The sequence below is a fragment of the Colobus angolensis genome, unplaced genomic scaffold (assembly GCF_000951035.1).
Source record: "Colobus angolensis palliatus isolate OR3802 unplaced genomic scaffold, Cang.pa_1.0 Scaffold96, whole genome shotgun sequence".
Classification (NCBI taxonomy): domain Eukaryota; kingdom Metazoa; phylum Chordata; class Mammalia; order Primates; family Cercopithecidae; genus Colobus; species Colobus angolensis.
The window spans coordinates 458540-485824 of NW_012123598.1; the positions used below are offsets into that span (position 1 = coordinate 458540).

Here is a 27285-nt window from a genome sequence, read left to right on the forward strand (position 1 = left end):
GTCAGAGATTTAGCAGTATGGAGGTCCAAAAAGAGAGTGAGGGGGTGAAAAGGGACCTTTCTGAGACCTGCTTAAGTCAGACAACGGTGGTGGAAGCCATTTAGTAGTGTCTGGGGAGTAAAAGGAAATGTAAAGGGGTGGGGACAGTGCACAGAACAGTTACTCAGGGCATATGTGTGGAAGAAAGAAGGAATAACCAGAACTTGATAGGCAAGGAAGGGTGAAATAGGTTGGAAATGAGGCTTGAGATCTGAATAAAGCTATAGATTATGGGAAAGAAGTTGGTTAATAAGAAGTTGAAGACTAAACAAGAGTACGAAAGACAGAGGACACAGACAAATTTGGTTCGGGAAGGGTGCGTGGGTCTAATAAAAAAGTATAAGAGTGATTTTAGAAGAGGAATGACCCCTTCTCCATTGAGGATATAACAAGGCTTACAGAGCTGGAGGATTTTACATACAACCTTCCCCTGGAGTATGTAACTCTGAATGATATGCAGATCACCCTCAGTTATAAGATCTGTTGACAGAAATATTTAAGGAGCCCAATATAAAAGACTACAGGACTTCTACTCCTCCAGATAATTCAGGATTTCTATTCAAATATTGAGACAAACCACCAGAAAACCATGACTTTGGAATTTAGTTTTGTCTGTTTTCTCTGCCCTTTAGTATTATAAACTAAGCAAAGAAATCAAAGATGTACAAAAGAACCAAATGGAAATTAAACAACTGAAAAATGCAAAAACCAGAATGAAAATTCACTAGACAAGCTCAACAGTAGACTGCATATGACAGAAAAAAAAAAAAAGAATCAGTGAGCTGAAAAAAAGTCAACAGAAATTAACCAATATGAAACAAAGGGAAAAACAGACCAGAAAAAGGGGGTAAACATGAAAGCACAAGAGACCTCTAAGACAGTAACAAAAGATCTACCATTCATATCACTGGAGTTCCAGAGGGGAGAAAGAGTAGGGATGAAAAAATATTTCAAGAAATAATGGTCGGCCGGGCGCGGTGGCTCAAGCCTGTAATCCCAGCACTTTGGGAGGCCGAGACGGGCGGATCACGAGGTCAGGAGATCGAGACCATCCTGGCTAACACGGTGAAACCCCGTCTCTACTAAAAATACAAAAAACCTAGCCGGGCGAGGTGGCGGTCGCCTGTAGTCCCAGCTACTCGGGAGGCTGAGGCAGGAGAATGGTGTAAACCCGGGAGGCGGAGCTTGCAGTGAGCTGAGATCCGGCCACTGTGCTCCAGCCTGGGCCACAGAGCGAGACTCTGTCTCAAAAAAAAAAAAAGAAATAATGGTCAAAAATTCCCAAATTTGGCAAAGGGCATAAACCTACAGATCAAAAAGCTGAAAAAAACTAAACAGGATACACCAAAAAAAGTCATGTCACACATCTCATAACCAAACTTCTGAACACAACAACAACAAAACAAACAAACAAACACTTTGAACGCAGGTTGATAAAAATGACACATTACGAACTAGGGAACAGCAGTTCAAATGGTAACAGATTTCTCATCTGAAACCGTAGCAGACAGAAGGAACAAACATGTTTCTCAAGTACTAAAAGAACTGCAGACCCTAAATCCTGTATCGCACAAAAATATCCCTCAGGAATGAAGGGAACATAAAGACACTTTTAGAGACACCAGCAGACCGACCCTAGAAAAAAGGCTACAAGAAGTTCACCAAACAGAAAGAAAATGTTAATAGAAGGTGGCTTAGAATTTCAAGAAAGAATAGTGGAATGGGTAAAGAGATCAACAAGCAATATTTGCTGTGACTTTTGTAAAATATATTTGACAGTGGAAGCAAAAATTACGTTTTCCAACATGGTGCTCAATTTTGAAGAGGAATTACTTTAGACAATTATATTAACAGGCATGGTAAAGGGACCAATGGAAGTAAGGTTTCTATACATCAAAGTGCTACATTTTTCATACCATTAACTGTAATTATGTTACATATGTACATTATACTACTTAAAGCAACCACTAAAAAAAACAAAGAAATATATTTTAAAAACACTACAAATATATCAAATGGAATTCTAAAAAATGTTCAAGACCAAAACACAAACAAACCCAAAAAACTCAAGAAAGAAGCAATAGGAAACACAAAAAACCAAAAAACTAATCACAAAATGGCAGACATAACACTAACATAATTATTGTAAACTTTAAATGGTCTAAATACACCAATAAAAGACAGAAATATGCAAACTGGGACCAGGCACAGTGTCTCATACCTTTAATCCCAGCACTTTGGGAGGCTGAGGTGGGCAGATCACCTGAGGTCAGGAGTTTGAGACCAGCCTGGCCAACATGATGAAATCCCGTCTCTACTAAAAATACAAAAATTAGCTAGGTGTCGTGGCAGGAACCTGTAATCCAAGCTACTTGGGAGGCAGAGGGTGCAGATTGTGCCACTGCACTAGCCAGGGTGACAGAGCAAGACTCCATCTTTAAAAAAAAAAAAAAAAGCTGATGTGGTGGCTCATACCAGTAATCCTAGCACTTTGGGAGGCTGAGGCGGGTGGATCACCCGAGGTCAGGAGTTCGAGACCAGCCTGGCCAACATGGTGAAACCTCATGTCTATTAAAATACAAAAAATTAGTCAGGCATGGTAGCAGACGCCTGTAATCCCAGCTACTCAAGAGCCTGAGGCAGGAGAATCACTTGAACCTGGGAGGCGGAGGTTACAGTGAGCCGAGATCACACCACTCCACTCCACCCTGGGCAACAAGAACAAAACTCCGTCTCAAAAAAAAAAAAAAAGGCCAGGTGCAGTGGCTCAAGCCTGTAATCCCAGCACTTTGGGAGGCCAAGGTGGGCAGATCACAAGGTCAGGAGATAGAGACTATCCTGGCTAACATGGTGAAACCCCGTCTCTATTAAAAATACAAGAAAATTAGGCAGGTGTGGTGGTGGGCACCTATAGTCCCAGCTACTCAGGAGGCTGAGGAAAGAGAATGCCGTGAACCCGGGAGGCGGAGCTTGCAGTGAGCCAAGATCGCGCCACTGCACTCCAGCCTGGGCAACAGAGTGAGACTCCGTCTCAAAAAAAAAGATATGCAAACTGGATATAAAATCACAACCCAAATATATGCTGTTCACAAGAAACTTACTCCAAATATAGTGATACAGACAAGGTTTAAAAAAATGATGAAAATGTATAAATCATGCAAACATCAACCCAAAATGTAAGAATGACCACACGAATATCAGATAAAAATTGATGAGTATTAACAGGAGCAAAAAAGGACATTACTTAGTTATAAAAGGGTCAATACACCAAGACTACTAAGCAAATCTATATGTGTATATATCAAACAACAGAGCTTTAAATTATGTGGAGCAAAAACTGATAGAACTTAAAGGAGGAATAGATAATTCCACAATTATAGTTCAGGACTTCAACATCCCTCTCTTGGCAATTGATAGAAATACTAGAGAGAAAACCAGCAAGGATATAGGAGACCTAAATAACACCACCAACTAACAGGATCATACAAACATGTATAGAAACTCTACCCAATGACCGAGAACACACATTCTTTTCAAGCAGCTATATAAAACAAGATAGCCTATATCCTGGATCATAAGGAAAAAAAGTCAACAAATTTAAACAGTAGCATCAAATGCAAAACAAATTAGAAATCAATAACAAATAGCAGGGAATACTCCAAATACTATTAAACAATATACTTCTAAATAATTCATGGGTTAGAGAAGATGTCTCAAAAGGAATCAGGAAATCTGAGAACTGAGTAAGATAATCAAAAACATATTAAAACTTGTGGGATGAAACTAACAATACTGTAAGAAAAATGTACAGAACTTAAAGCTTACATGAAAAAAGAAAAAAACCTCAAATCAATAAGCTAAACACCCACCTCAGGAAACCACTGAGTCAAATACAATCAAAGCAACTAGAAGGAAGGATACAATACAGATCAGAGCAGATATCAGTGAAATTAAGAACAGAGAGTGGAGAAAAATCAGTGATATAAAGTGCTATTTCTTTGAAATGATCAATGAAATTGACATATGTCTACAAAGACTGACAATAAGTGATACATTTCCAGTATCAAGAATACAACAAGGAACGTAAGTACAGATCCTGCTGCCATCAAGAGGATAAAAGGAAATATTTCAAAGAATGCTACAAATTAGAATATTCACATAAAATGAACACTTCCTTAAGAAAATCTATAAAAATTCATTCAATATGAAATACTCTGAATAGTTCTATACCTATTAAATAAAATAAATACATAATTAAAAAGCATCCAAAAGGAAAATCTCCAGGTCCCACTTGTTTGCTGGAGAATGCTACCAAACATTAAAGGAACAAATAACACCGATTCAACATATGATCTTCCAAAAAAACGGAAGATAATTCCTTCCAACTCATGTTAGGAGGCTAGTTATCATCTAGACATCAAAACCAAACAGTAACAGCTGAAGGAAAAAAAACTACAGATTATCACTCATGAAATTAGAGGGAAGCTTCCTCAACAAAATACTAGCAAATGAAATACTGTAGCATAGTATATAAACAAAATTATACTCCATGAGCAAGTAGGGCTTATCACAAGGATGTGAGGCTGGTTCAATACTGGAAACTCAGTCCAGGTAACACATCAACTGACTACAGAAGTAACATGACATAATTAAATTAATCAGTGGAGAAAAAGCAAGTGACAAAATTCAACACTTATTAATAATAACCAAAAAATCCCAGCAAATTAGGAATAGAGAGAAACTTTCTAAACTCGATAGAGAAACTCTTTGGAAGAAACTTTCCACATCACATTAATGAGAAACTGAACATTTCCCCCCAATATCATGAACAAGGCATGGATAACTTGTCACTATTTGTATTCAACATCACACTGGAAATCCTACCTAGTGCAGTAACATGAGAAAAGCAAATAAAAGGTGTACAGATGGGAAGCAAGAAATAAAACTGTCCCAAACTGCAAATGATATTTCTATGTTTAAAACCTTAAGGATTATCCCAAAGGAAATGGCAAGAAATGATGAGTTTAGAAAGGATGCAAGACAGCAAGATGGAAAAAATAATGTTTCTGTATACTAGCCAACATCATGTGAAAACTGAAATTTTGATCAATGCCATTTACAATCACGCAAAAAACTATGAAGCTATGAATCTTATTTTAAATGTGCAGGAGTTATACTATGTAAACTATAAAACAGTAATGAAATATATCGAAGAAAATTTAAAGAAATGAAAAGATATGCCATGTTCATGAATTGGAAGGCTAAGATGCCAATACTCAACATACTGATCTACAGATTTAACTCAATTATATCAAAATCCAAGCAAGAGTATTTGAAAAACAGAAAAATCAATCCTAAAGTGTATATGGAAAGTCAAAGAAACTAGGAATGCTAAATGAATTTTAAATAAAAATAAGACAAAAGAAATCACATTACCTAATTTTGAGATTTACCATACAGCTATAGCAATCAAGTAAACCGACAGATGGGAATCAAGAAAAATTGTGTTAGTGTTCAAAACCCATTAAAAAAGGATTTTTTTAAAATCAAAGACTTAAACAGTCTTAAGTGTTGGAATAAAATGTGCGCATTCATGTTTCCTTTAATCCTTAAATATAAAAGTATTTCATAACGCAAGCCTTCACATTTCTCATAAAAACAATGCTTCTTAAGAAGAGACAATGTTGTAGAACAAAGACATTCAGTAAGTTTCCAGACCTTCCCTTACTAACTTTCCTGACGTGGGACAGAAACGTACATATAAGACAACAGTATAAAAGAAGCAGTGTCTGCATTTCATTTTTTCTATGTCACCTCTTTTTATAAAAATTCCTGAGATAACACTGCACTGTAAACTAACGACAAAGATGGAGCTAAAGGTTTTCCTAAGTGCATAACAACCATTGGGTGCTTTTCCAGGATGAATTCAGATGGAGAATAAGGCTCTAAGCTGTGTGATTTTCTAATATGACTCCTTAGGTGACAAATGACATTTGGCAACAGGTTTTCTCACAGTGAAGACACTTGAGGGGTTTCTCTTTGGTATGTATGATCAGATGCCATGTAAGATGCTTCCTCTTGCAAAAGATTTTCCTCAGTGGTGACATTCAAAAAGTTTTTCCCCAATAAAAGTTCTTGGATGTTGACTGAGGTCTGCCCACTTGGAAAAGGTCTTCCCACATCGGTTACACTGATAGGATTTCTCCCAGCATGCATCCTTTGATGCTGAGTGAGGGAGGAGCTGCGACTGAAGGCCTTTCCACATTCACTGCACTCATACGGCTTCTCTCCAGTGTGGATGATGGCGTGTCGAATAAGGTTTGTGCTCCAGCAAAATGTTTTCCCACACTCAATGCATTCATAGGGCTTCTCTCCACTATGAATCCGCTGGTGCCTTGTGAGGCCTGACCTGCGGTTGAAGGCCTTTCCACACTCCATGCACTCATAGGGCTTCTCTCCAGTGTGGATGCTGAAGTGGCGAATAAGGTCTGCCCTATTGCTAAAGGCTTTCCCACATTCTTTGCACTCGAAAGGCTTTTCTCCAGTGTGGGCCCTTTTATGCAAGATAAAAGTAGAGCAGTGGGTGAAGGCCTTTCCACATTCACTACACACAAAAGGCTTCTCCCCAGTGTGAATCCGCTGGTGCCTCTTGAGGTATGATCGGTGGTTGAAAGCCTTCCCGCACTCGAGGCACTCAAAGGGCTTCTCCCCAGTGTGGATGACATAGTGGTGAATCAGGGCTGCGCTCTCACAGAAGGCCTTCCCACATTCACTGCACTCATAGGGCTTCTCCCCGGTGTGAGTCTGCTGGTGCCACATGAGGTATGACCTGTGTTTGAAGACCTTGCCACATTCGAAGCACTCGTAGGGGTTCTCACCACTGTGGATGATGTAGTGTCGAATGAAGCCTGGCCTATCTCGAAAGGCTTTGCCACACTCTTTGCACACAAAGGGTTTTTCTCCCGTGTGGCTCCTGTTGTGCAAGACGAACGTGGAGCGGTGGGTGAAGGCCTTTCCGCATTCACTGCACTTGTAAGGCTTCTCTCCGCTGTGAATCCGCTGGTGCTGGGTGAGGTGTGACTTCCGATTAAAAGCCTTTCCGCACTCCATGCACTTATAGGGCTTCTCCCCAGTGTGGACCATGTGGTGCTGCAGGAGGTATGTACTCTTGCTAAAGGTTTTCCCACACTCTGTGCATTCGTAGGGCTTCACTCCAGAGTGAATCCGCTCATGCCGAGCAAGCAGACGTTTCTTGTTAAACACTTTTTCACATTCACTGCATTTAAAGGTATTTTCCTCTTCCTGAATCACTGGATTTTCACCTGATCCATGAGAGTCACAGTCACGGACATCGTCTCCTAAGGAAACCTGCTCCTGTATAACCCCTGAACACACACCATCAGCTGTCCCTAAACCATCATGTTTGGGGCTCACTTTTCCGGGAAGCTTCTCCTTTTGGGAATCTAGCCCTGGTCTCGAGTGCTCTCCCTGCATTTCTGATAGCCCATCCTGATCCTCGGGTTGCCCCATCTGGGAGTCCCCTGAAGCTCCTTGTGTTAGTTGTCCCCAGGATGAGATTTCTTCAGACAAGGCTGGCTCACAGGCGGTAGGTTCCGGGTTCTCGGGTTTTCCTTTGTCACCTGAAAGAAATCCAATACACAAAAGGGCCTGTTAGTAATGTGAAAAGAGAAGAAACAAAATCACCCCTTCGGTGCCTTTATGTCTGTTATATTTTGCCATCTTGAACCCCAGGTCTGTAATTTGTTTCTTTTCTTTTCCTTGGATTCCTGACTCCTTGAAAGGGAGACCAGGCAGAGAGACCGGGCGAGGGGACAGGGCCTAGGGTGGAGATACCGCCTCAATTCCAGACTGAATATTTATGTAAAGGTAACTCATTATGGGTCCCTAAATAGTTTATCCTAAATAGATGACTCTGGCTGAGGTCTGGTGGCACCAGAAAGGCCAATCAGTGAGTAGAAGGTTAGGTCTCTGAGCCACAAGGTATCAGCTGAACTCTGGAAAAGGGGCGAAGGCTGGAAACTTCACATGGCACTATGGGCAATGTCTCGATCAATTGCGCTTGTGTAATAAAGCTCAATAAACTCTAAAAACCAGAGCTCCACTGAGTTTCCTGGGTTTGCAATGCTCTGTGCACATATTTTACACATCAATGCTGGGTGCGTAACAAGTCACCGAGGAAGTTTTGTGTTTGGAACGCCCTCAGCCTGTGTCCTCTTCTAATTTGTATGCTTTGTCTGTAATACACAAAACTGTGAGTATAATAGGTTTTAGAAAGTCTTGTGAATCTTTTTAGCAAGTTATGAAACCTGAGGGTGGTTTCAGGAAGTCCCTGAATTTGCAGTTGGAATTAGAGGATTTGGGCGGACTTGACAAAGTCCTGGAGGACTGTGTCCTTAATCCTGAGTTTGTCTAATCCTGGGCAGAAAAAGATCGAGGCAGTTTTCCAGTAGAAGGTACCCAGTGAAGTAAGTCCTACTGTCACGAGAGAAAGCGGAGAAGACGCTACAGCCTTAGGAGACAGAACATGCAAATGAGCTACAGCACATGAGAGGCTTGTGGTGATGAGAGTCTAGGAGAGAGGCACAGGGGAACTGATTCCCAACATCCTGACCTAGGTGACAGCTGTGAAGAGCAGTGCCACTCTCAGGACAGGGCTCATAAGGCAGACGTACCACTCTGGCACAGACACGATGCCAACTGGAAATAAAGAAGAACAGAGAGCTCAGAAATCCCGTTGCACACAGATGGGGCCTTGGTAGATGGCAAGGAGGCACAGCACCTCAGTGGTGAGAGACTACTAAGGAAATAGAGCTAGAAAAATTGCCTACCCACATGGGGAATGGAAATATTGTATTCCATCACATTCTATACTCAAAACCAACTTCAGATTGATAAAGACTTAAATGCCAAATGGCAAGTTTTACAACTGACAATAAACAAGAATACCTCTTCAATATTAGGGTAAAGCAACATTTTTTTCCACAAGGCACAAAATCATTAATCACATAAAAAAAACCATAAATCAGACTACACTATGTAAGGAACTCACTGAACAAAAGATACTTTAAAGAGAATAGAAGGACAAAATTAAAAACTAGAAGAATATACCTACAGCAAATGTAACTGATAAAAGATAGGTCTCTAGAATGTACAAAAATCAAATAAAAAAGAGAAAGCCAAAGAAGTTAATTGAAAAATAGGCATTTATCACCAAATAATATCTCACAGAAGAAAATACAGATTGGCTCAGAATCATGAAAAACACTAAACAACCTTACCAATGAGGAAAATGCAAATCAAGAGCACAAAAGATAATATTTTGTGTCCATTTGATTGGGAAAAATTGAGGGGCCTTATAGTTTCAAGTACTATAGGATATGGATCAATGGAAACTTCCAAAAATTCCTGAGAGGAATTTTTTGATATAGGCCTTTTAGAAAACAGTGAGAATGACCTTGCAAACTAGAACATTTACATAGTCTATAATCCAATTATTGCACTCCAGACCCATCAAAAATGTGCCCCTACACATGTGAAAGATGAACAACATATATAAATGTCCACAGCATCACTGATACAAAAACACGCCAACAATTAAGTGCTCAGTGAACGAATATATGAATATACTGTGAACCATGAACACTGAGTTGTTGAATTTTCTTCAAGGGTAAGGAGGTCGAGCATTTTTATTTTGGCTACAGAAAGGATGAAGTTACAAAACAAGCAGAATATAAGTGAAGAAAAAAATGTCCATGAAAACGTGTGATATAAACTCTTGAAAAAACTGACCGTGGCCAAGGGCAAGACCTCTTCCATCAGGGGAAAAGAGAAGCTACCGATATGAGAGGTTGAGAGGAACGTGTAAGGATTGCTGATTAAACAATATAAGTAGATGATACTGTCAACATGAAAACCTGCTGATACATCAGCAGTCACAGGCTGAGTGGCTGGGGAACTAGTAACTGTCTGGAACAAGGTCTGAATGCTGGAGTACCCCATGCAGGACAAAGAGCTGCCCAGAGGCACAAAGCAGATAGAGATTAAGTTTTGGGAGTCTATTAACATCCCCTAGAAAAAAGATGACAAGAGCTTAGAGTAACAGCATAAGGAGGCCAGGCATGGTGGCTCACGCCCGTAATCCCAGCACTTTGGGAGGCCGAGGTGGGCAGATCACCTGAGGTCAGGAATTTGAGACCAACCTGCAACATGGAGAAACCCCGTCTCTACTAAAAATACAAAATCAGCCAGGTGTGGTGGCGCATGCCTGTAATCCCAGCTACTCGGGAGGCTGAGGCAGGAGAATGGCATAAACCCGGGAGGCGGAGCTTACAGTGAGCTGAGATCGCGCCACTGCACTCCAGCCTGAGCAACAGAGCGAGACTCCGTCTCAAAAAAAAGCAGAAGGATAGGTCTCATGGAGGTGACAGAGGGATGAATTCAGGAGACACGCATGATGTGAAATCGAAAGGCTCTGGAGATGGGCTGGATGCAGGGACTCATGGAGGTGGAGGGGTTGACCCATCTGAGGTTGGATCCAGTCCCCTAATCTACCTGGATGGCAGAGCCATTCACTGAAACTTGGGAGGTGGCAGGAGCGAGCAAGATCACGGGTTCCTTGTTAGGCATGTTGAGTTTTGTGCTTTAGGGATTTTCAAGTGGAGATGTGGCACTGAGGAGGGGACGATCTGGAACAGACTCTGAAGGGCTGAATAGGAACTGCACAGACACTCAGGGTTGGATGAGCAGCTCAAGGAACCCATGTGGGCAGAGGCCAAGGCTCTGCAGTGGCACCAATCCACACACCTGACAGATGGCCTCAGTGTCCTCAGCAGCCTGAGTGTGAGACAGTGGTCAAATGTCACCCTGAGGTTTTTGGAAAACAGGAGATATAGGAAGACATGGAGGAAGTACTGCTTCTTAGTGTCTGACTGACACTAAGGGAATGGGTGGAAGGAGAAGGTGGGAGAGGCTGAGAGGCAGAATATCAAAGAACTTGGGAGAGTAAGATAGGCCCTGTTTCCCAGAGTTCAGAAGGAAATGTAATGTATCATCACTCATTAAGGTTTATATGACATGAGTAACACTCATAGCTTACTCTGATGAGTCACTTACGTAATATGGCTCAGAAACTATGCAGTTTTATGCATTAATGTATCACATGATTACATCTTCAAACTGCCCAATGGCATAAAAATAATGTTTTTCTTTTTTATATAAAAATAATTTCTGGGCCGGACGTGGTGGTGACTCATGCCTGTAATCGCAGCACTTTGGGAGGCCGAGATGGGCGGATCACAAGGTCAGGAGATCGAGACCATCCTCGCTAACACGGTGAAACCCCGTCTCTACTAAAAATAAAAAAAATTAGCCAGGTGCGGTGGTGGGCGCCTGAGGCAGGAGAATGGCGTGAACCCGGGGGGTGGAGCTTGCAGTGACCCGAGATTGTGCCACTGCACTCCAGCCTGGGCAACAGAGCGAGACTCCGTCTCAAAAATAAATAAACAAATAAAAAAAAATTTCTAATAGCATTTTTCAGGAACAGACTGAGTACAGTGGACTGAGTAGGTGCTCACCAGACCATCTGCTCTTCTGCTTGGACAGGCAGCTCAGCCACAATTCCTAGACTCATGGACCCAAGTACAGCCAAATGCCCAGTTCCCATGGGTGAAATGTGAGGGGAGGTAGTATTTCTGGAAGTGGGTATGACTTCCCTTATTCCCTTAATTCTCTACCAGCAAGAGGATGTCAGGACAACCTTAAAGCAACAGGTTGATGACAGAAGGACTCTAGGTCCTGAATAACTGTGTGGTACACAGTTCCCTCCCGACCCACACAGACCTTGGTATGAGTGAAAAAAGAGTTTTCATATGTGAATCATTTCAATTTTGGAGTTTGTTGGATACAGCAGCTGGTGTTAACTTAGCCAAACTCATATACAAACTTCACTAGGGTCACAGAGTAGCTGACTGGCAAACCAGGTTTCAGGCACACAAGGTTGGAGCCCCAGGACCAATCTCAGTTCATACACCTCACTCCTCCCCAGGAGTGATGACAAGTGTGACAGGGCTAGGAGGACGGAGAAACCACTAAGGGCTCCAAGGCTCCCAAACCCTTAGAGAAGCCACAGTGAGAAGCTTCCCAAGGGATCCCAGGGCCGGTGGTCTCCATCCAGTCTCAAGCCAGCAGGGACTCCGACCTCCCCAGGTCTTGGCTCCTACCTGGACACGTGTCTTGGGAGAGGTCTTCCTTCCTGGTCCATGGCTCCTGCCCATGCTCTAGGTGGTAGATCAGCTCAGGTCTGGGAACAGGACACCCTGTTTATGGAGAAAGAAAGTGGACACACGGATGTTGGTAAAAAGAAATAAAGACCTTCGGCCGGGTGCGGTGGCTCACGCCTGTAATCCCAGCACTTTGGGAGGCCGAGGCGGGTGGATCACAAGGTCAGGAGATCGAGACCATCCTGGCTAAGACAGTGAAACCCTGTCTCTGCTAAAAATACAAAAAATTAGCCGGGCGAGGTGGCGGGCGCCTGTAGTCCCAGCTACTCGGGAGGCTGAGACAGGAGAATGGCGTGAACCCGGGAGGCGGAGCTTGCAGTGAGCCGAGATCATGCCACTGCACTCCAGCCTGAGTGATGAGCAAGACTCCATCTCAAAAAAAAATAATAATAATAATGAAGACCTTCAATCCAGTCTGGGACTTCAGGATGGGGACCAGACCTTGGAATGAAGCTACACCTATCCATGGGAACAAAAAGTTAGCATGTTATCTGGAAACCAAGCGCAGGCCATGTCATGCTGCCACAGAATCTCTACTCCTAATAGTAAGTCAAAAACTAGTATTTGTAGGCTATAACCATGTCCAGGGGACTATGCCAAGCATTTAAATGCATGATGTCATTTCAAAAGTGAACAATATTTATGGAATATCTTAGAGAAAAAGTGATACGCTTTAAATATTAAATATTGATTCTTTTCACTCAAAACAAGGTATGTATCTTCATTGATCTAGTCTTTTTTTTTTTTTTAAACATCCTAAGAAATGTTTTATAATGCTCTTCCTCTAAACCAAAGACTAAATGTGTCTGTTGCCCAGGCTGGAGAGCAGTGGCATGATCTCAGCTCACTCGGCCTCCTGAGTAGCTGGGACTAGACGTGCGTGCCACCACGCCTGGTTAATTTTTTTGTATTTTAAGTAGAAACGAGGTTTCACTATGTTGGCCAGGCTAGTCCTGAATTCCTGACTTCAGGTGATCCACCCGCCTCGGCCTCCCAGAGTGCTAGGATTACAGGTGTGAGCCACCATGCCTAGCCATTAAATGTCGATTCCAGGTGAGGATTTCCTCACGGTATACCCAGGAAGTCCATTATCATAATCAACACCATTTTGTTGACAAAGAAACCCAGGCTCGGGGAGGTAAAGTGATTTGCTGAAGAGCACAGAACTGGTGAATGGCTGAGTCAGTAAGGACACCCAGGTCCTGCCATCTCTGTCTGTGTGTTTAACCACAAAGCTCCACAGCGCTGCCCAGAAAGTGCCAGGTCAAGGCATGCCCCTGACAATAATCGTGATGAGGATGATGGTAACAGTATTGGTGGCAACAGAGATTGTAACGGCTCCCAAGACACAGTCTGGTCTCCCAGGTGCTGTTCTGAGCCCTTTTCATAAAATAACCCTTGACCCTGGCAACAGCCCTGGGATGCGAACAGGATAAGTCCTCATTTGAACAATGAGAACACTGAGGCACAAGCAAGTTCAGTAACGTGCCCAAGGCCGTGGAGTTTTTAAAGAGCAGAGCTGGGGCTGGACACCAGGGTTCTGGCTCCAAACCCTGCTCTCCCAAGCAATACACTACGGAGGAAACCAAGAGCACCAGAGTGGGTGGCAGAGGGTGGTGACGAGGCCGAGATGTGAGCTGGAGGACTCACCCTCAGGGACCAGTGGCCAGGGTGAGGGGCGGGTCAGTGACTCCAGACCCCAGCATTTCATGAACCATTCAAATATTTAAAAACTGAACGTCCTACTGTGATATGGTTACATAAGGATATTGACAGAAACTTCACATAGCAGCACAGTGGCTCACATCTGTAGTCCCAGCTACTGGAGAGGGTGAGGTGTTAGGATCACAGTGAGCTATGATCTTGCACCACTGCACTCCAGCCTGGGCGACAAGAGTGAAACTCCATCTCAAAACAAAAAAAAGGTTCACAGAAGAAGAATTTTTACTACAAAAAAGTTCAGTGATGGTTTCATAAAATGAAGGCGTTTCATCTGTGTTGAGTAAGTTAAACTGGATGAGGGACTCATAGGAGTGGCTAAATTTTCCTTATTTGATGAGGACAAGGATCCTGTGAGAAGAAATGGAGCGTGAACACTGCCTGGAACAGGCCTGAGACACCCAGTCAGTGCTCTGGGGATCTGGACTGTTAATTGCTTTTCTTTTCTTTTTCTTTTTTTTTTTTTTTCGAGATGGAGCCTCACTCTGTCAGCAGGCTGGAGTGCAGGGGCGCGATCCCAGCTCACTACAACCTCCGACTCCCTGGTTCAAGTGATTCTCCTGCCTCAGCCTCCTGAGTAGCTGGGACTACAGGCGCGCACCACCATGCCTGGCTAATTTTTGTATTTTTAGTAGAGACGGGGTTTCACCATGTTGGCCAGGCTGGTCTCGATCTCCTGACCTCGTGATCCGCCTGCCGTGCCCTCCCACAGTGGTGAGATTGCAGGCGTGAGCCACCGCGCCCGGCCTGCTTTTCCTAAAAGTGATCCACTTGTTATTTTTCTAGACTTCTTCAAAAATGGAATCCTTATCACTCTGGTAAATGGAAAATCCAGAGTCACTTGTCTTGATGGCAGGTAACCATGAAAAAGCAGCAATAAATCAAAACAACGTATACAAAAATTAGCTGGGTATGGTGGCACCTGCCTGTAATCCTAGCTACTCAGGAGGCTGAGGCATGAGAAATGCTTGAATCCAGGAGGCAGAGGTTGCAGTGAGCCAAGATCACACCACTGCATTCCAGTCTAGGCAACAGTGAGACTCTGTCTCAAGACAAACCGTGCTGTTTGGTCCCTGTGAGCTCATGCTGCTTGTTCAGGGCTGTGAGCCTAAGGCTGCTCCCTCTGTAGAAAAGGGGAAGTTACCAACAGTTTGCAGGATGTTAAGACTCAGCACTAAACCAGATTTTTCCTCCAATGCTAAGAAGGCAAGACGAGATGCAATGAAAGAACAACTTCCTTGGGTGTCTCTCAGCATCAGCTGATACAGTGTCTGTCCAAGCACTCCCTGAAAAAGAGCTTCTCAACCTTAGCACAACTGATATTTAGGTTCTGATAATTCTTTGTGAGATCGGGGGACGAAGAGGAGAAAGGATCTGTCCTGTGCATTACAAGGATGTTTAGTGGCATTCCAGGTCTCCACCCACTAGATGTCAATGTCATCATCTTAGCTTTAACAACCAAAATGTCTCCACACATTGCCCAGTGTCCACTGAAGCTCAACATCGTCCCTGCTTGAGAACCACTAGCTTAGAAAGACATGAACAAGGTAAAGGGAGGAGGCTGTGGTGAGAAAGGGGCCTCCTCGAGATTTGGTGGTCAGGGAAGGGCTGGGTGAGGAGGCAATGGCGGTGCTGAGAAGCAGCGGCCATGTGAAATGCTGAATTACCCTGAGAACACTCATCAAACAGAACAGCAAATGCAATCGCCTGACGGGGGTGGGCACTTGGGGAAATAGCAAGAAGCCCAGCAAGGCTGCAGCAGAGTGACTTTAGAATCAGAGGACGTGAAGGTGATTAAAGTGTTGTTTAGAATAACACCTGGTGGTACGGAAGGTCAAAGTCTCCTGGGGGCCTGCCTGACTCAGCCCTTCTTGGAGAACACCCCACCACCCTTGACACCACAGACTGCGCTGTGGAGCAGATACACAAGCAACCAGGCCCACCCAGGCAGATCCTACTCTGGAACTCAAAAAAAGAACTGCAGACGGAGGCCAGTCCATGCTGGGCAGTGGGTGAGAGACAGAGGCAAGTATGAGCTGGAGGTGGAGCAACATTTGCTGCCTCAAGCACGCCCCACAGAGGCCAGAAAAACAGACAAGAAATCTGGAGGGGAAGGAGGGGTCACAAAGAGTAAAACCTGGGGTCGTTATTCTTCCCTTGAACTCGCTGAGGTAGAAAAAACCATACAGAGTAGACAGTGACATGAGCAGACCCAGACAGAGAAACTAGGACACCATCATAGTGGTTCTCAGTTCCTACTTCAACCCTTCATAACACACAGCTGGAAATCCTACCTTTGGGGTCTGCAAAACACCCCATTTCCTTCCACCACCTTCTTCTCCTTTGGCTGGGAGCCAGAGAGTACACTATTTCTTGTCCAAAGTGATACAGGGAGACTGTTCAGGAAGAGGTGAGTGTAGAAAATGACTGAAGTTGTGGGAAGAAGGCAAGGCAGGTTCGAGAGTCCTTCTTGACCCATCAGGCCTGGAGTCAGGGGATGGAATGAAGGAGGTGGCAGGTCCCCTGCATGGTGGAGGGGGAAGGAAGGCCTTACCCAGAGACACCAGGAGCCCACAGTTTTCCAGCATCACCTCCTGGTACAGGGTCCGCTGAGCTAGGTCCAGCTGCCCCCACTCCTCCTGGGTGAAAGTCACAGCCACATCATCAAAGGTCACAGACACCTGAAATGTCAAATAGAGGTAGCAGAGTTTGCCGTGGGACTGTCGTATGTGCTTTGCTGGAAAAGGTGCAGCAAGATCAAGGCCCAAGTCACTGAGGACCTCCTGAGGGCCTAACTTTGTACCAGGCTGAAGGAGGAAGGCAGACACTGCTTTGGACAGATTACTGTAATGTAAAAAGAAAAGCCTCCTGTATAGGAGCCATCAGAGAATGACAGAAGACAATGGCAACAACTTGTAGACAATTAGAGTCCAAAGACATCAAAGAAATGAGGAAATAATGACAATAATAATAGCAATAATGTTGACAGCCACAGTGCCTGAGCCTCACTGGTCCAGCTCATGCAGAAGGCTTCATGTTCTGTTTTAAAGCTACTACAACTCCCAAACTCTGAAGTCAGACTTCTCACGTTTGAATCCAAACTCCTGAAACTGACACTTGGCAGTTTTGTGACCTTAGGGACCTCATTTATCTCTGCCTCAATTTTCAGATTAATACAGAGTTCCCATTTTCCCAATAACAGACATAAGTTATTCAGAGCTTGATGGACTTTGGGATTTTATTAATCCTCCCACAGCCCCTGAAGTATTACTAAACACCACCGCCAATCACCTCCATGTCACAGTCACTGACCTGAGGCTAAGGGAGCTCCGCGGATTCTCCTAGTCTTTTGTGTTTTCTGTTTTTCGTTCGTTTGTTTGCTTTTCTCAGAGACAGGGTCTCACTCTATTACCCAGACAGGAGTGCAATGGCATGCTCAGAGCTCACTGTAACCTCGAACTCGCAGGCTCAAGCAATCCTTCTGCCTCAGCTGCCCAAGTAGCTGGGACTACAGGTATGCACCACTGCGCCCAACTATTTCCTTTTGGTAGAGCTGGGATCTTGCTGTGTTGACCAGGCTGGTCTCGAACTCCTAGCCTCAAGTGATCCTCTCACCTCAGCCTCCCACAGCATTGGGGCTACAGGTGTGAGCACCAAGCCCAGCCAGAGTTTCACATGTTATAAGCAGAGACAGAATTTTAACCCAGGTCCCTCTGCTTCAGGGTTTAATATTGTGACCCTAACAACCCTCCATCACTAACGTGAATCTACAATACAGCTGTGAAGCATTTCTACATATTTTTGCTATTTAATCTATTTTAGTAGCTCCTGAAAATATCCCCAAGACGTGGGCAAAACCCTCATCACCAAATTCACGAGTGCCAAATGCCGCAGGAGTGGCAGTGCCTGGACCAGCTCATCCTCTCCCCTGGACCCCAGAGAGACTGCATAATGAACCATCAGCCTTTTCCTTCCCTGAGTCCTGCCAGCAGGTATCCCTAAGGCCAGTGTACTTCAGGACCAGGAAACTCAAGTGGCTGAGGATAACACGGGCTGTGGTCATGAGAACCCCGGCTTATGACTGGCCAAAATGCCTTATGGGCTGAAGGCAGGATGAACATCCAAAAAAGACCACAGGATCTTGCCCTTCCAGGCCATGTCTCAGCAGATGGGGATGGGGTAACCATGGTAACCTCACAAGTCCTCTTGGACCTCCTTAAACAACCAACACACGTTGCCTTTGTCTACACAGTCCTCTCTAATGGAATATCTGCCTTTCGCTTCCGATGGCCACTGTGACTTGCTGGAAAAAGACTGCAAAGTTCACCTCCAGGGCTTCTCAGCCAACTGACTGTAAAAACAAAGGCTCTGGTGGTCCACACACTAAATATGAATTTCTGTTACTTAAGTGCTGTGTGTCAGCAGGCAACTAAACAGGTTGGAGTCTTGACCTCCTCTTGTGTACGGCAGTGTTTATAATAGAATGTCACTTTAAGGAGATCAGGATTAAATGAGATGATAAATAATGTCCATTTCTCAGTTCACATCAAGGACTCAATGAAGGCCAACTGTTACAGTTCTTAATATTGATGCTCTTTGTCCCCACAAATTCCTTAAGACCTCAACTCAGTAGCTGTCTAAAATTTTGCCAGATTCTTTATACAAAAACGCTAGACCAAGGGCAGGTGAGAAGGGGACTACTTTAGTCTGAACTGCCACGAAAGGCCGCTTCAAAGAAGTGGCATTTGAGCGGAGCCAACAAGATATGAAAGGGTCTTGCAGAGATCTGAGGATAGCGTCTGAGGCTGAATGAACTGTAAAGGTGAAGGCTGAGGGATGAGAAAGAACTCTGAGTGATCATATTGGTGTGTCTGAAGGGCTGAGCCAGGGAGGAAAGGAAGGAAAGAAGGACAGAGGTGGTCAGCCATAGTGGACCGGGTAGGGACATGCAGGCCATGGCTGAGTTCGGCTTATGTGTGTGACGGGAGTCCCTGGAGAGGAACTTCATTTATCCTTCCACCAATGATTGAGCACCTACCAGAGGCCTGACACTTTTGGCGGTGGAAAGCTGCGGAAGGGATAAAAGTGGGGCATCGTATGTGATGAGTTAGGCTGAGCACGTATGGCTTTCTCTGCTTGGTCCTCTGTTGGAAGCGGAGGCAAAAACGAGAAGAACAGTCAGTTACTAATCAAGTCCTATTTGGGGCCTACTGTTCCAGGAGTTACCGTTTAGCTTCCTGAAATGTCACCAGAGAGTTATCTAGCTCCTTGCAAGACTAAGTTAAGGCAGACTGGTTTCCAGAGTTGTTTAATGTAGAACAGGAGGTTGGTTTCCTGGGCAGGTGGCTACAAAAAATTGTACGTCACAGTCCTATCATCTATGTACAGTCTGGCTACTGTCCGCTTGAATATCCAGTCTCTCAGGTACTACCACGACCGAAGATAAACTAAGTGACGAGCCTGCTCCACGTTTCGTAAACAAACAACACTACAAAGAGGAATCCTGTGGCTGTCTTGGCTTCCGGCCTGCCCAGGAGGCGTCCCCGAACTAGCAGAAAAGCAGCAAGGCCGAGACCTCGTCCACTCACCTGCGCCGGGTCCGTCAAAGCCGTCGCCATACTGGGACCCTGAGGCCCGAGCGGGGCGGGGGCTGCGGCGAGCAGGGCGGGTCTCGCGGGCTCAGCCGAGCCCCACCCCTTCCCTGCGCCGGGCGCGGTGACCTTGGCTGACAGTCGAACTCTCCCGTTACGGGGAGGCTCACGGTTCCCTCCGAGACGCGGAGGTCGCTGTCGGCCTCCTACCTGCTCATTTCCCCAGAGCCGCCAGGGAGGCGGCCACGGAACACCGCCCCCTCCCTACAGCCGGCGTGGACGGAACCGTCGCGCCCAAATTACGTCTCCATCCAAATGCCGGAAGTCCCGCCCCAAGCTTCGCGACCCACAGGAAATGCCCCTGGACTATCATTGGCCCCAGGGCCCGCCGTCGCACCTGGCAATGCCTTCTAGTTAATGTAGTTAATGTTCTAGTTAATGTTCTCAACAAACCACCTGCAAAGGGGACCGATCCTGAGCCGGCAGACCTCAGCGTAAAAGCCACAGGGGGCCTACAGCCCGGCTCAGGCCTGCCTGTGTCCTGGGGGCACAACTCGGAGGCCGGGGGCCAAGCGTGAGACCGTCCATTCTTCGCCGGAGGAAATCGAGCCCCAGGAGGCAGGGACATTGTCAGGGTCAGGGCCAGTGCAGAGACCCTGGACCAGGCTCCGGACCCTGACTTGCATCTTGCGTTTTCTCCCCTCCGGATCCTCTTATACAGATCAGTGGGCAGTCAGAGTAACCAAAGGGGGACGTCAGGCGGCGCGATGGGCCGGCCTGGAATCCCAGCGCCTTAGGAGGCCAAGCGGGGCGGATCGCTTGAGCCCAGGAGCTCAAGACCAGTTTGAGCAATGTAGGGAGACTATAAAAAAAAAAATTTTTTTTTTTTAAATAGCTGCGTGTGCTGGTGCACACCTGTGGTCCCAGGAGGCTGAGGCAGGGGGATAACTTGAGGATAGGAGTTTGAGACCTGTCTCGGCGACAGAGCGAGACCTCATTTGTACAAAAAAAAAAGTAGGCCGGGCGCGGTGGCTCACGCCTGTAATCCCAGCACTTTGGGACGCCGAGGAGGGTGGATCACGAGGTCAGGAGATCGAGACCATCCTGGCTAACACGCTGAAACCCCGTCTCTACTGAAAATGCAAAAAATTAGCCGGGCGAGGTGACAGGCACTTGTAGTCCCAGCTACTTGGGAGGCTGAGGCAGGAGAATGGTGTGAACCCGGGAGGCGGAGCTTGCAGTGAGCTGAGATCATGCCACTGCACTCCAGCCTGGGCGACAGAGTGAGACTCCATCTCTCTCTATATATATATATATTTATATATATTTTAATATATAATATAATATATATAATATATTATATTATATAATATAATATATAATATATTTAATTGTATGTATAACATATATAATATATAAATATATATAATAATATAATATATAATATATAAATAATAAATAAATAATAAACAATAATATATAAATAAAAAAATAATATATAAATAATAAAGAGATAATAAACAATAATATATAAATAATAAATAGATAATATAAAATCTCATGTCTCAGCCCACGAGTAGCAGGCCATAGTGCAGTGGTGCAATCACAGCTTACTGCAGCCTCAAACTCCAGGGTTCAAGTGATCCTCCCACCTCAGCCACCCGAGTAGCTGGGACTACAGGCACACACCACCACGCCCAGCAAATTTGGGGTTTTTTGTTTTGTTTTGTAATTTTTGTAGTCAGAGTTTCACCATGCTGCCCAGGCTGGTCTTGAACTCCTGGGCTCAAGTGATCCACTCACCTTGGCCTCCCAAAGTGCTGGGTTTACAGGCGTGAGCTACCGCATCCAGTCTGCTCAAAAAATTTTTTTTAATTAGCTGAGCATCCTGGCGCACCCCTGTAATTCCAGTTACTCAGAAGGCTGAGGTGGGAGGATCTCTTGAGCCCAGGAGGTCAAGGCTGCAGTGACTTGTAATCACACAACTGCACTCCAGTCTAGGCAATAGAGCAAGACCCTATCTGGCTGGGACATGATGCAAATGCACTGTCTCTCTTGGAGCTTCTTTGGCCAAGCTCCGTCTTCACATGGTCCAATCACTTTTGCTTTCGGTATTGGCCCAGAGCCCTGGTAGAGTGGATTTGCCATTCCTTGATGTGGGGAGTCTTGGATTGGGGGAGCTCATGACTCCAACTTTGAGCATGATCAGTTTGAAATGTCTGTATAACCACAAAGTGTCTGTGTCACCGCAGTTCAATCTCTGACTGAATATTGGGAGAGAAGTCGTGCCTGGACATAAAAATTTGGAAGTTTTTGGCACACACTGTTATTTTAAGTTATGATACTGGACAAGACCACACACACACAAAAAAAAGTGAGCATAGATGAAGAAAGAAATGGAAAGAGGTGAACATTGTTAAACAAAAATTACAGGAGGCCATAGTTTTGGAGCTCCTACAGTAGGCCCTACCGACCAAACCAAAATGGAATCTCTCATGCTAAATGTCATCTAATCAAACTAAAGCTTTAAGGAAGCAGACAGATCCCAGTTTTTCCTAAAAGCAGATTTCAGTCTACCTGAATTAGTGAAATTAGGAAGTCCCCTCTGCTTTAACCCTTAGAAAAAAAGTAACCTGTTAACCAATCAACTTTTGTTTTCTATTGTTCTACTTTATTGTTCCCACCTTACAAAACCCAGTGTTCTGCCATTGTCCAGCGGGAACCCTAATTTCTATTGTGTAGAACAGAGATTGCCCCAATTCATGAATCACAAACAAAAGCCAATTAGATCTAAATTAGTTGTAATTTTTGCTTTTTGACAACCCTGAACTAACTGGTTGCAAACAAGAAAGCAACAAAGTCATGTTAGGAGTTACAACAATCTTTTAAGAATTATATTATACAGGCTGAAATTCCAGCACTTTAGGAGGCTGAGGCAGGTGGATCACCTGAGGTCAGGTGTTTGAGACCAGCGTGGCCAACATGGTAAAACCCTGTCTCTACTAAAAACACAAAAATTAGCTGGGCGTCGTGGCGGGTGCCTGTAATCCTAGCTACTTGGGAGGCTGAGGCAGGAGAATCACTTGAACCCGGAAGGCAAAGACTGCAGTGACTCATAATCAGGCCACTGCACTCCAGCCTGGGCGAGAGAGCAAGACTCTGCCTCAAAAAAAGAAAAAAAAAAGAATTATATTATACAAAACTTTAGTAGTCTCCATTGGTGACTGCTTTTTTTTTTTCCTCATGACTATGAAGGTTAGAGAATAAAATCCAGCTTTCAATGATTTGACAAATATATTATGGTTATGAAAATGGAAGCAGGGTGTACAGACAATGCCCTTCAGAGATTTAAAAGTGGAGAAAGTATCATGCCAGGATGTTAACTGGGTGGAAATGGAGATGGAATCAATTTCCTAGAAGGTATTATTTATAAATTGAGATTATTGACCGATGAGGCTTAATTAGCATGCAAGCTGTTAACACTGTGATCCATCACTGACAATACTATTTTGCCCAATTTAGAAGAGTCATAATTCTCCTTTTCACATATGTATGACCCTTAGGGTTAGTTTTGGCTTTGGATGCAGAACAGATATTAAAGTTAATATGTTTATATTCCATCATGGAACATCTGGGATCAGTGCAGGTGAAGAAAGCTATGTAGATATTGGTGACAATTTTTTTTTTTTTTTGAGATAGAGTCTCACTCTGTTGCCCAGGCTGGAGTGCAGTGGCACGTAGCTGGGACTACAGGCACGAGCCACCATGGCCAGCTAATTTTTGCATTTTTTAGTCGAGATGGGTTTTTACCATGTTGGTCAGGCGGGTCTCGAACTCCTGACCTCGAATGTTGATCTGCCTGCCTCAGCCTCCCAAATTGCTGGGATTACAGGTGTGAGCCACCACACCCGGCCTGGAGACACTTTTAAATCCCTCATGTAAGGCATGTCAGTGTCTTCATTATTTAAACATATATCATCTGGTGATCAGTGCTGAGGCCCTAGTGATTTTTCTATTCTTACCTGCCAAAAATGTGCCCAGTGATATGTTTATCCAGCACCTAAAATGTATAAATAGCAGTTTATATGTATGAACCAGTTAATTTATTAGGAATTGCCAAGTGTTTGAAATGTTAATTCAGGAAAACTGATAGGATAAAGCAAAGCGTAGAGAGGTAAGCACTGTGTCTCCTCGTGCAGATAAAAGAAAGAAAAAAAAGGGAGGCAAACACTGAAGGTGCAGGTTAAAAACCATGAACCAATGTCTTGGAGTATTTAACTTACAGATCTGTAATAGTGGGAGCTGCTCATCTGAGTGAAGTGGCTGAATTATTTATACTTACGTTAGTGGGTCTGGTCGTAACAGAAATTATGCCTGCAACTGCTGGACATTTCACAATGAGGAGCCTTTGTAGAATATAATGATAGGAGTAACATTAACAAGGCAAACTCCATATAAAGTGCTTAACAACTAAAGTTAGGAGAAATACTGGTGTAACTGACTGCACTGATCAAAAAACGTATTGGAGCTTACAGCTGAGTAGTTTAGATGCTTACTGTGGTAGTCAGTTTACAATGGGTGCAGGGAGCAGTTGACACATGGAACTGTCACAGAAGGTTACAGAAGGCTGGAAGGCCACTCCCCAAACTGCAGCATGCAGTAATTTCAAAAGAGGTGATGTTATATTTATTATGAGGAATGACTTATTCTAATGTAATCAGAGTATGACATAACACAGAAGTGCTAATGTATTCGTTTGAGAATTGGGTTGCACTGATGTGCAGTGAAATATTTTATTTCTAAGACAGCAGCATATTGATGTCCATAAAAAGAGAGTGGATCTTTCGGTTGATGACAGTCTTGTTTTACAAATGGCGTACTCCTGAAAACATGGAGAAGAATAAGTTGGATCAAGGAGCCACTGTGATAGGTGGCAGGTTATGTACCCTCAGGGCATTTATCTGCAGAAAGTAGGCAAGAGTTTTCTTTTCTTTTTGAGACAGTGTCTCACTCTGTCTCCCATGCTGGAGTCCAGTGGCATGATCTTGGCTCACTGTAGCCTCTACCTCCCGGGTTCAAGCGATTCTCATGTCTCAGCCTCACGAGTAGCTGGGATTATAGGTGCCCGCCACAACGCCCGGCTAATTTTTGTATTTTTAGTAGAGACAGGGTTTTACCATGTTGGCCAGGTTGGCCTCAAACTTCTGACCTCAAGTGTTCCACCTGCGTTAGCCTTCCAAACTGCTGGAATTGCAGGCGTGAGCCACCGTGCCCGACCTGAAAGTAGGCAAGAGTTTTCAAGGAGAATGAAGTCGCCATCTCCAGAGGTGGAAGGTGGGGGTAGCAGGGAGAACCACCTTGGGCAGCTCTCATGGGAAAGGGTTCCCACAAGAAATATTCTACCCAGTCTCATACTAATTCACACAACTATGAAGAGCTGGTACGAAATGATTCAGCTTTTATTAATTAGCATCTTACATCTTAAAAGAGAAAAAAAATAAAGACAAATGAGGTGGCAGAGCCAGGAGAGCTCCCTGAACACACACGAAGGAACAGAGGCAGACAGGGCTCAGGAAGCCATCTGAGCACAGGGAGGCAGCACCCTTCGGGAGTGGGCCTGAACCCAGGGGTGCTTCAGGATCTGGGCCAGCGGCAGCCGCTCCCAGGGCTGGTATCTGAGAAGCTTGGAAATCAAATCCCGGGCCCCCAAAGGCATTGATAGTGGAAACTTCACATCTACCTGATGAGGCCAGGAGAGAAGGAAGAGAAGTCTGGTTAATTTCTTTTCTTTTCTTTTTTTTTTTTTTTTTGAGACGGAGTCTCGCTCTGTCACCCAGGCTGGAGTGCAGTGGCCAGATCTCAGCTCACTGCAAGCTCCGCCTCCCGGGTTCACGCCATTCTCCTGCCTCAGCCTCCCGTGTAGCTGGGACCACAAGCGCCCACCACCTCGACCGGCTAGTTTTTTGTATTTTTTTTTTTTTAGTAGAGACGGGGTTTCACCGTGTTAGCCAGGATGGTCTTGATCTCCTGACCTTGTGATCCGCCCGACTCGGCCTCCCAAAATGCTGGGATTACAGGCTTGAGCCACCGCGCCCAGCCTGTCTGGTTAATTTCTTTGGTCAATGTTCTCCCTCTTCTTTGAGCCTTGTTAAGGCGCTGTTCTGGACCATAGCAGACAACCCTGTGTGTGTGCCCCAGTTCCCACAGCCCAGCAGCCATCAGTGACCAGTTCCCCCATGAATGCCCAAAAGTGACTGTCCCACCTTGAGGATGCGTCTGTAAGTCTCACTGTGGGAGGCGCTCTCAAAGGGTGGATATCCCACCAGCAGCTCATAGCAGAGCACTCCAATGCACCACAAATCCACCTTTTCATCATATGTTCTCCCCTCAATCATTTCTGGGGGCAAGTAGTCCAGTGTTCCACACATTGTCTTTCTCCTAGAGGAAGGCAGAAAAGGGAGTAAGTACTAAGCAGAGGCCCAGGATGAGGGATATTCTCCTTCCCCAGCTTTCACTGAGATGTGGAGACCCTAGGACATCCTGGAAAGTCTCTTCCAAGCACAGGAGTTTGGAGAGACAAATTTTTAATATGGATCAAGGTTCGGAGAAGGTAAGTACTGGGACGGCCTATTCATAAATCCATATTTTGGAAGTATAGTGATTTAGCTCATGCTCCAGAATGTTTTCACAGAATAGTCTCAGCATTAAGAAATATCTAGAACAAACTGATGGTATATCAATGAGAACCAAGTAAATAAATTATGGTAAGAAAATTTCTGTATGAAAATTATTCATACAGAAAAATACACTGCTGGAATTGTGCAGCAACGACATTTTTTTTTTTTTTTTTTTTGAGATGGAGTCTCGCTCTGTCGCCCAGGCTGGAGTGCAGTGGTGCAATCTTGGCTCACTGCAAGCTCCACCTCCCAGGTTCACACCATTCTCCTGCCTCAGCCTCCCGAGTAGCACAGGCACCTGCCACCACGCCCGGCTAATTTTTTGTATTTTTAGTAGAGACGGGGTTTCACTGTGTTAGCCAGGATGGTCTCAATCTCCTGACCTCATGATCCGCCCGCCTCGGCCTCCCAAAGTGCTGGGATTATACGTGTGAGCCACCATGCCCGGCCAGCAATGACTTTCTTTACATGCAAACTTACTGGTATATTATATATTAACAAAGAACAGAAAATAAAAGGTTTGATTGGATCACATTATTTAAATTTACAAACACATATTAAGTATATGTATTTGAAAAAGGCAGCATAGGCCAGGCGTGGTGGCTCATGCCTATAATCCCAGCACTTTGGGAGGCCGAGGTGGGCGGATCACCTGAGGTCAGGAGTTGGAGACCAGCCTGACCAACATGGTGAAACCCGTCTTTAGTAAAAGTACAAAATCAGCCGGGTGTGGTGGCCCATGCCTGTAATCCCAGCTACTTGGGAGGCTGAGGCAGGAAAATCTCTTGAACCTGGGAGGTGGAGTTGCAGTGAGCTGAGATCACACAATTGCAATCTAGCCGGGGCAACAAGAGCAAAACTCTGTCTCAAAAAAGAAAAGAAAAGAAAAAGGTGGTATTTCAGCCAGGCGTGGTGGCTCATGCCTGTAATCCCAGCACTTTGGGAGGCCAAGGTGAGCAG

General features: G+C 44.7%; 2 protein-coding genes across 2 annotated transcripts in view; both read right to left on the bottom strand.

Annotated features, from left to right (window-relative positions):
* Positions 1 to 5629: 5629 nt before the first annotated feature.
* Positions 5630 to 27285, bottom strand: part of ZNF264 (zinc finger protein 264) — a 55274-nt gene continuing 33618 nt past the window's right edge. The window contains exons 2-4 of the mRNA XM_011932409.1: positions 16612 to 16738; positions 12279 to 12374; positions 5630 to 7679 (exon numbers count right to left, since the gene is read on the bottom strand). Coding sequence (XP_011787799.1) covers positions 6049 to 7679; positions 12279 to 12374; positions 16612 to 16738 — 1854 coding nt within the window. The 3' untranslated portion in view covers positions 5630 to 6048. The remainder of the gene's footprint in view (positions 7680 to 12278; positions 12375 to 16611; positions 16739 to 27285) is intronic.
* The window catches only part of AURKC (aurora kinase C), a 5869-nt gene continuing 3670 nt past the window's right edge, over positions 25087 to 27285 (bottom strand). The window contains exons 5-6 of the mRNA XM_011932410.1: positions 25912 to 26086; positions 25087 to 25388 (exon numbers count right to left, since the gene is read on the bottom strand). Of these exons, the coding sequence (XP_011787800.1) occupies positions 25218 to 25388; positions 25912 to 26086 (346 nt within the window). The 3' untranslated portion in view covers positions 25087 to 25217. The remainder of the gene's footprint in view (positions 25389 to 25911; positions 26087 to 27285) is intronic.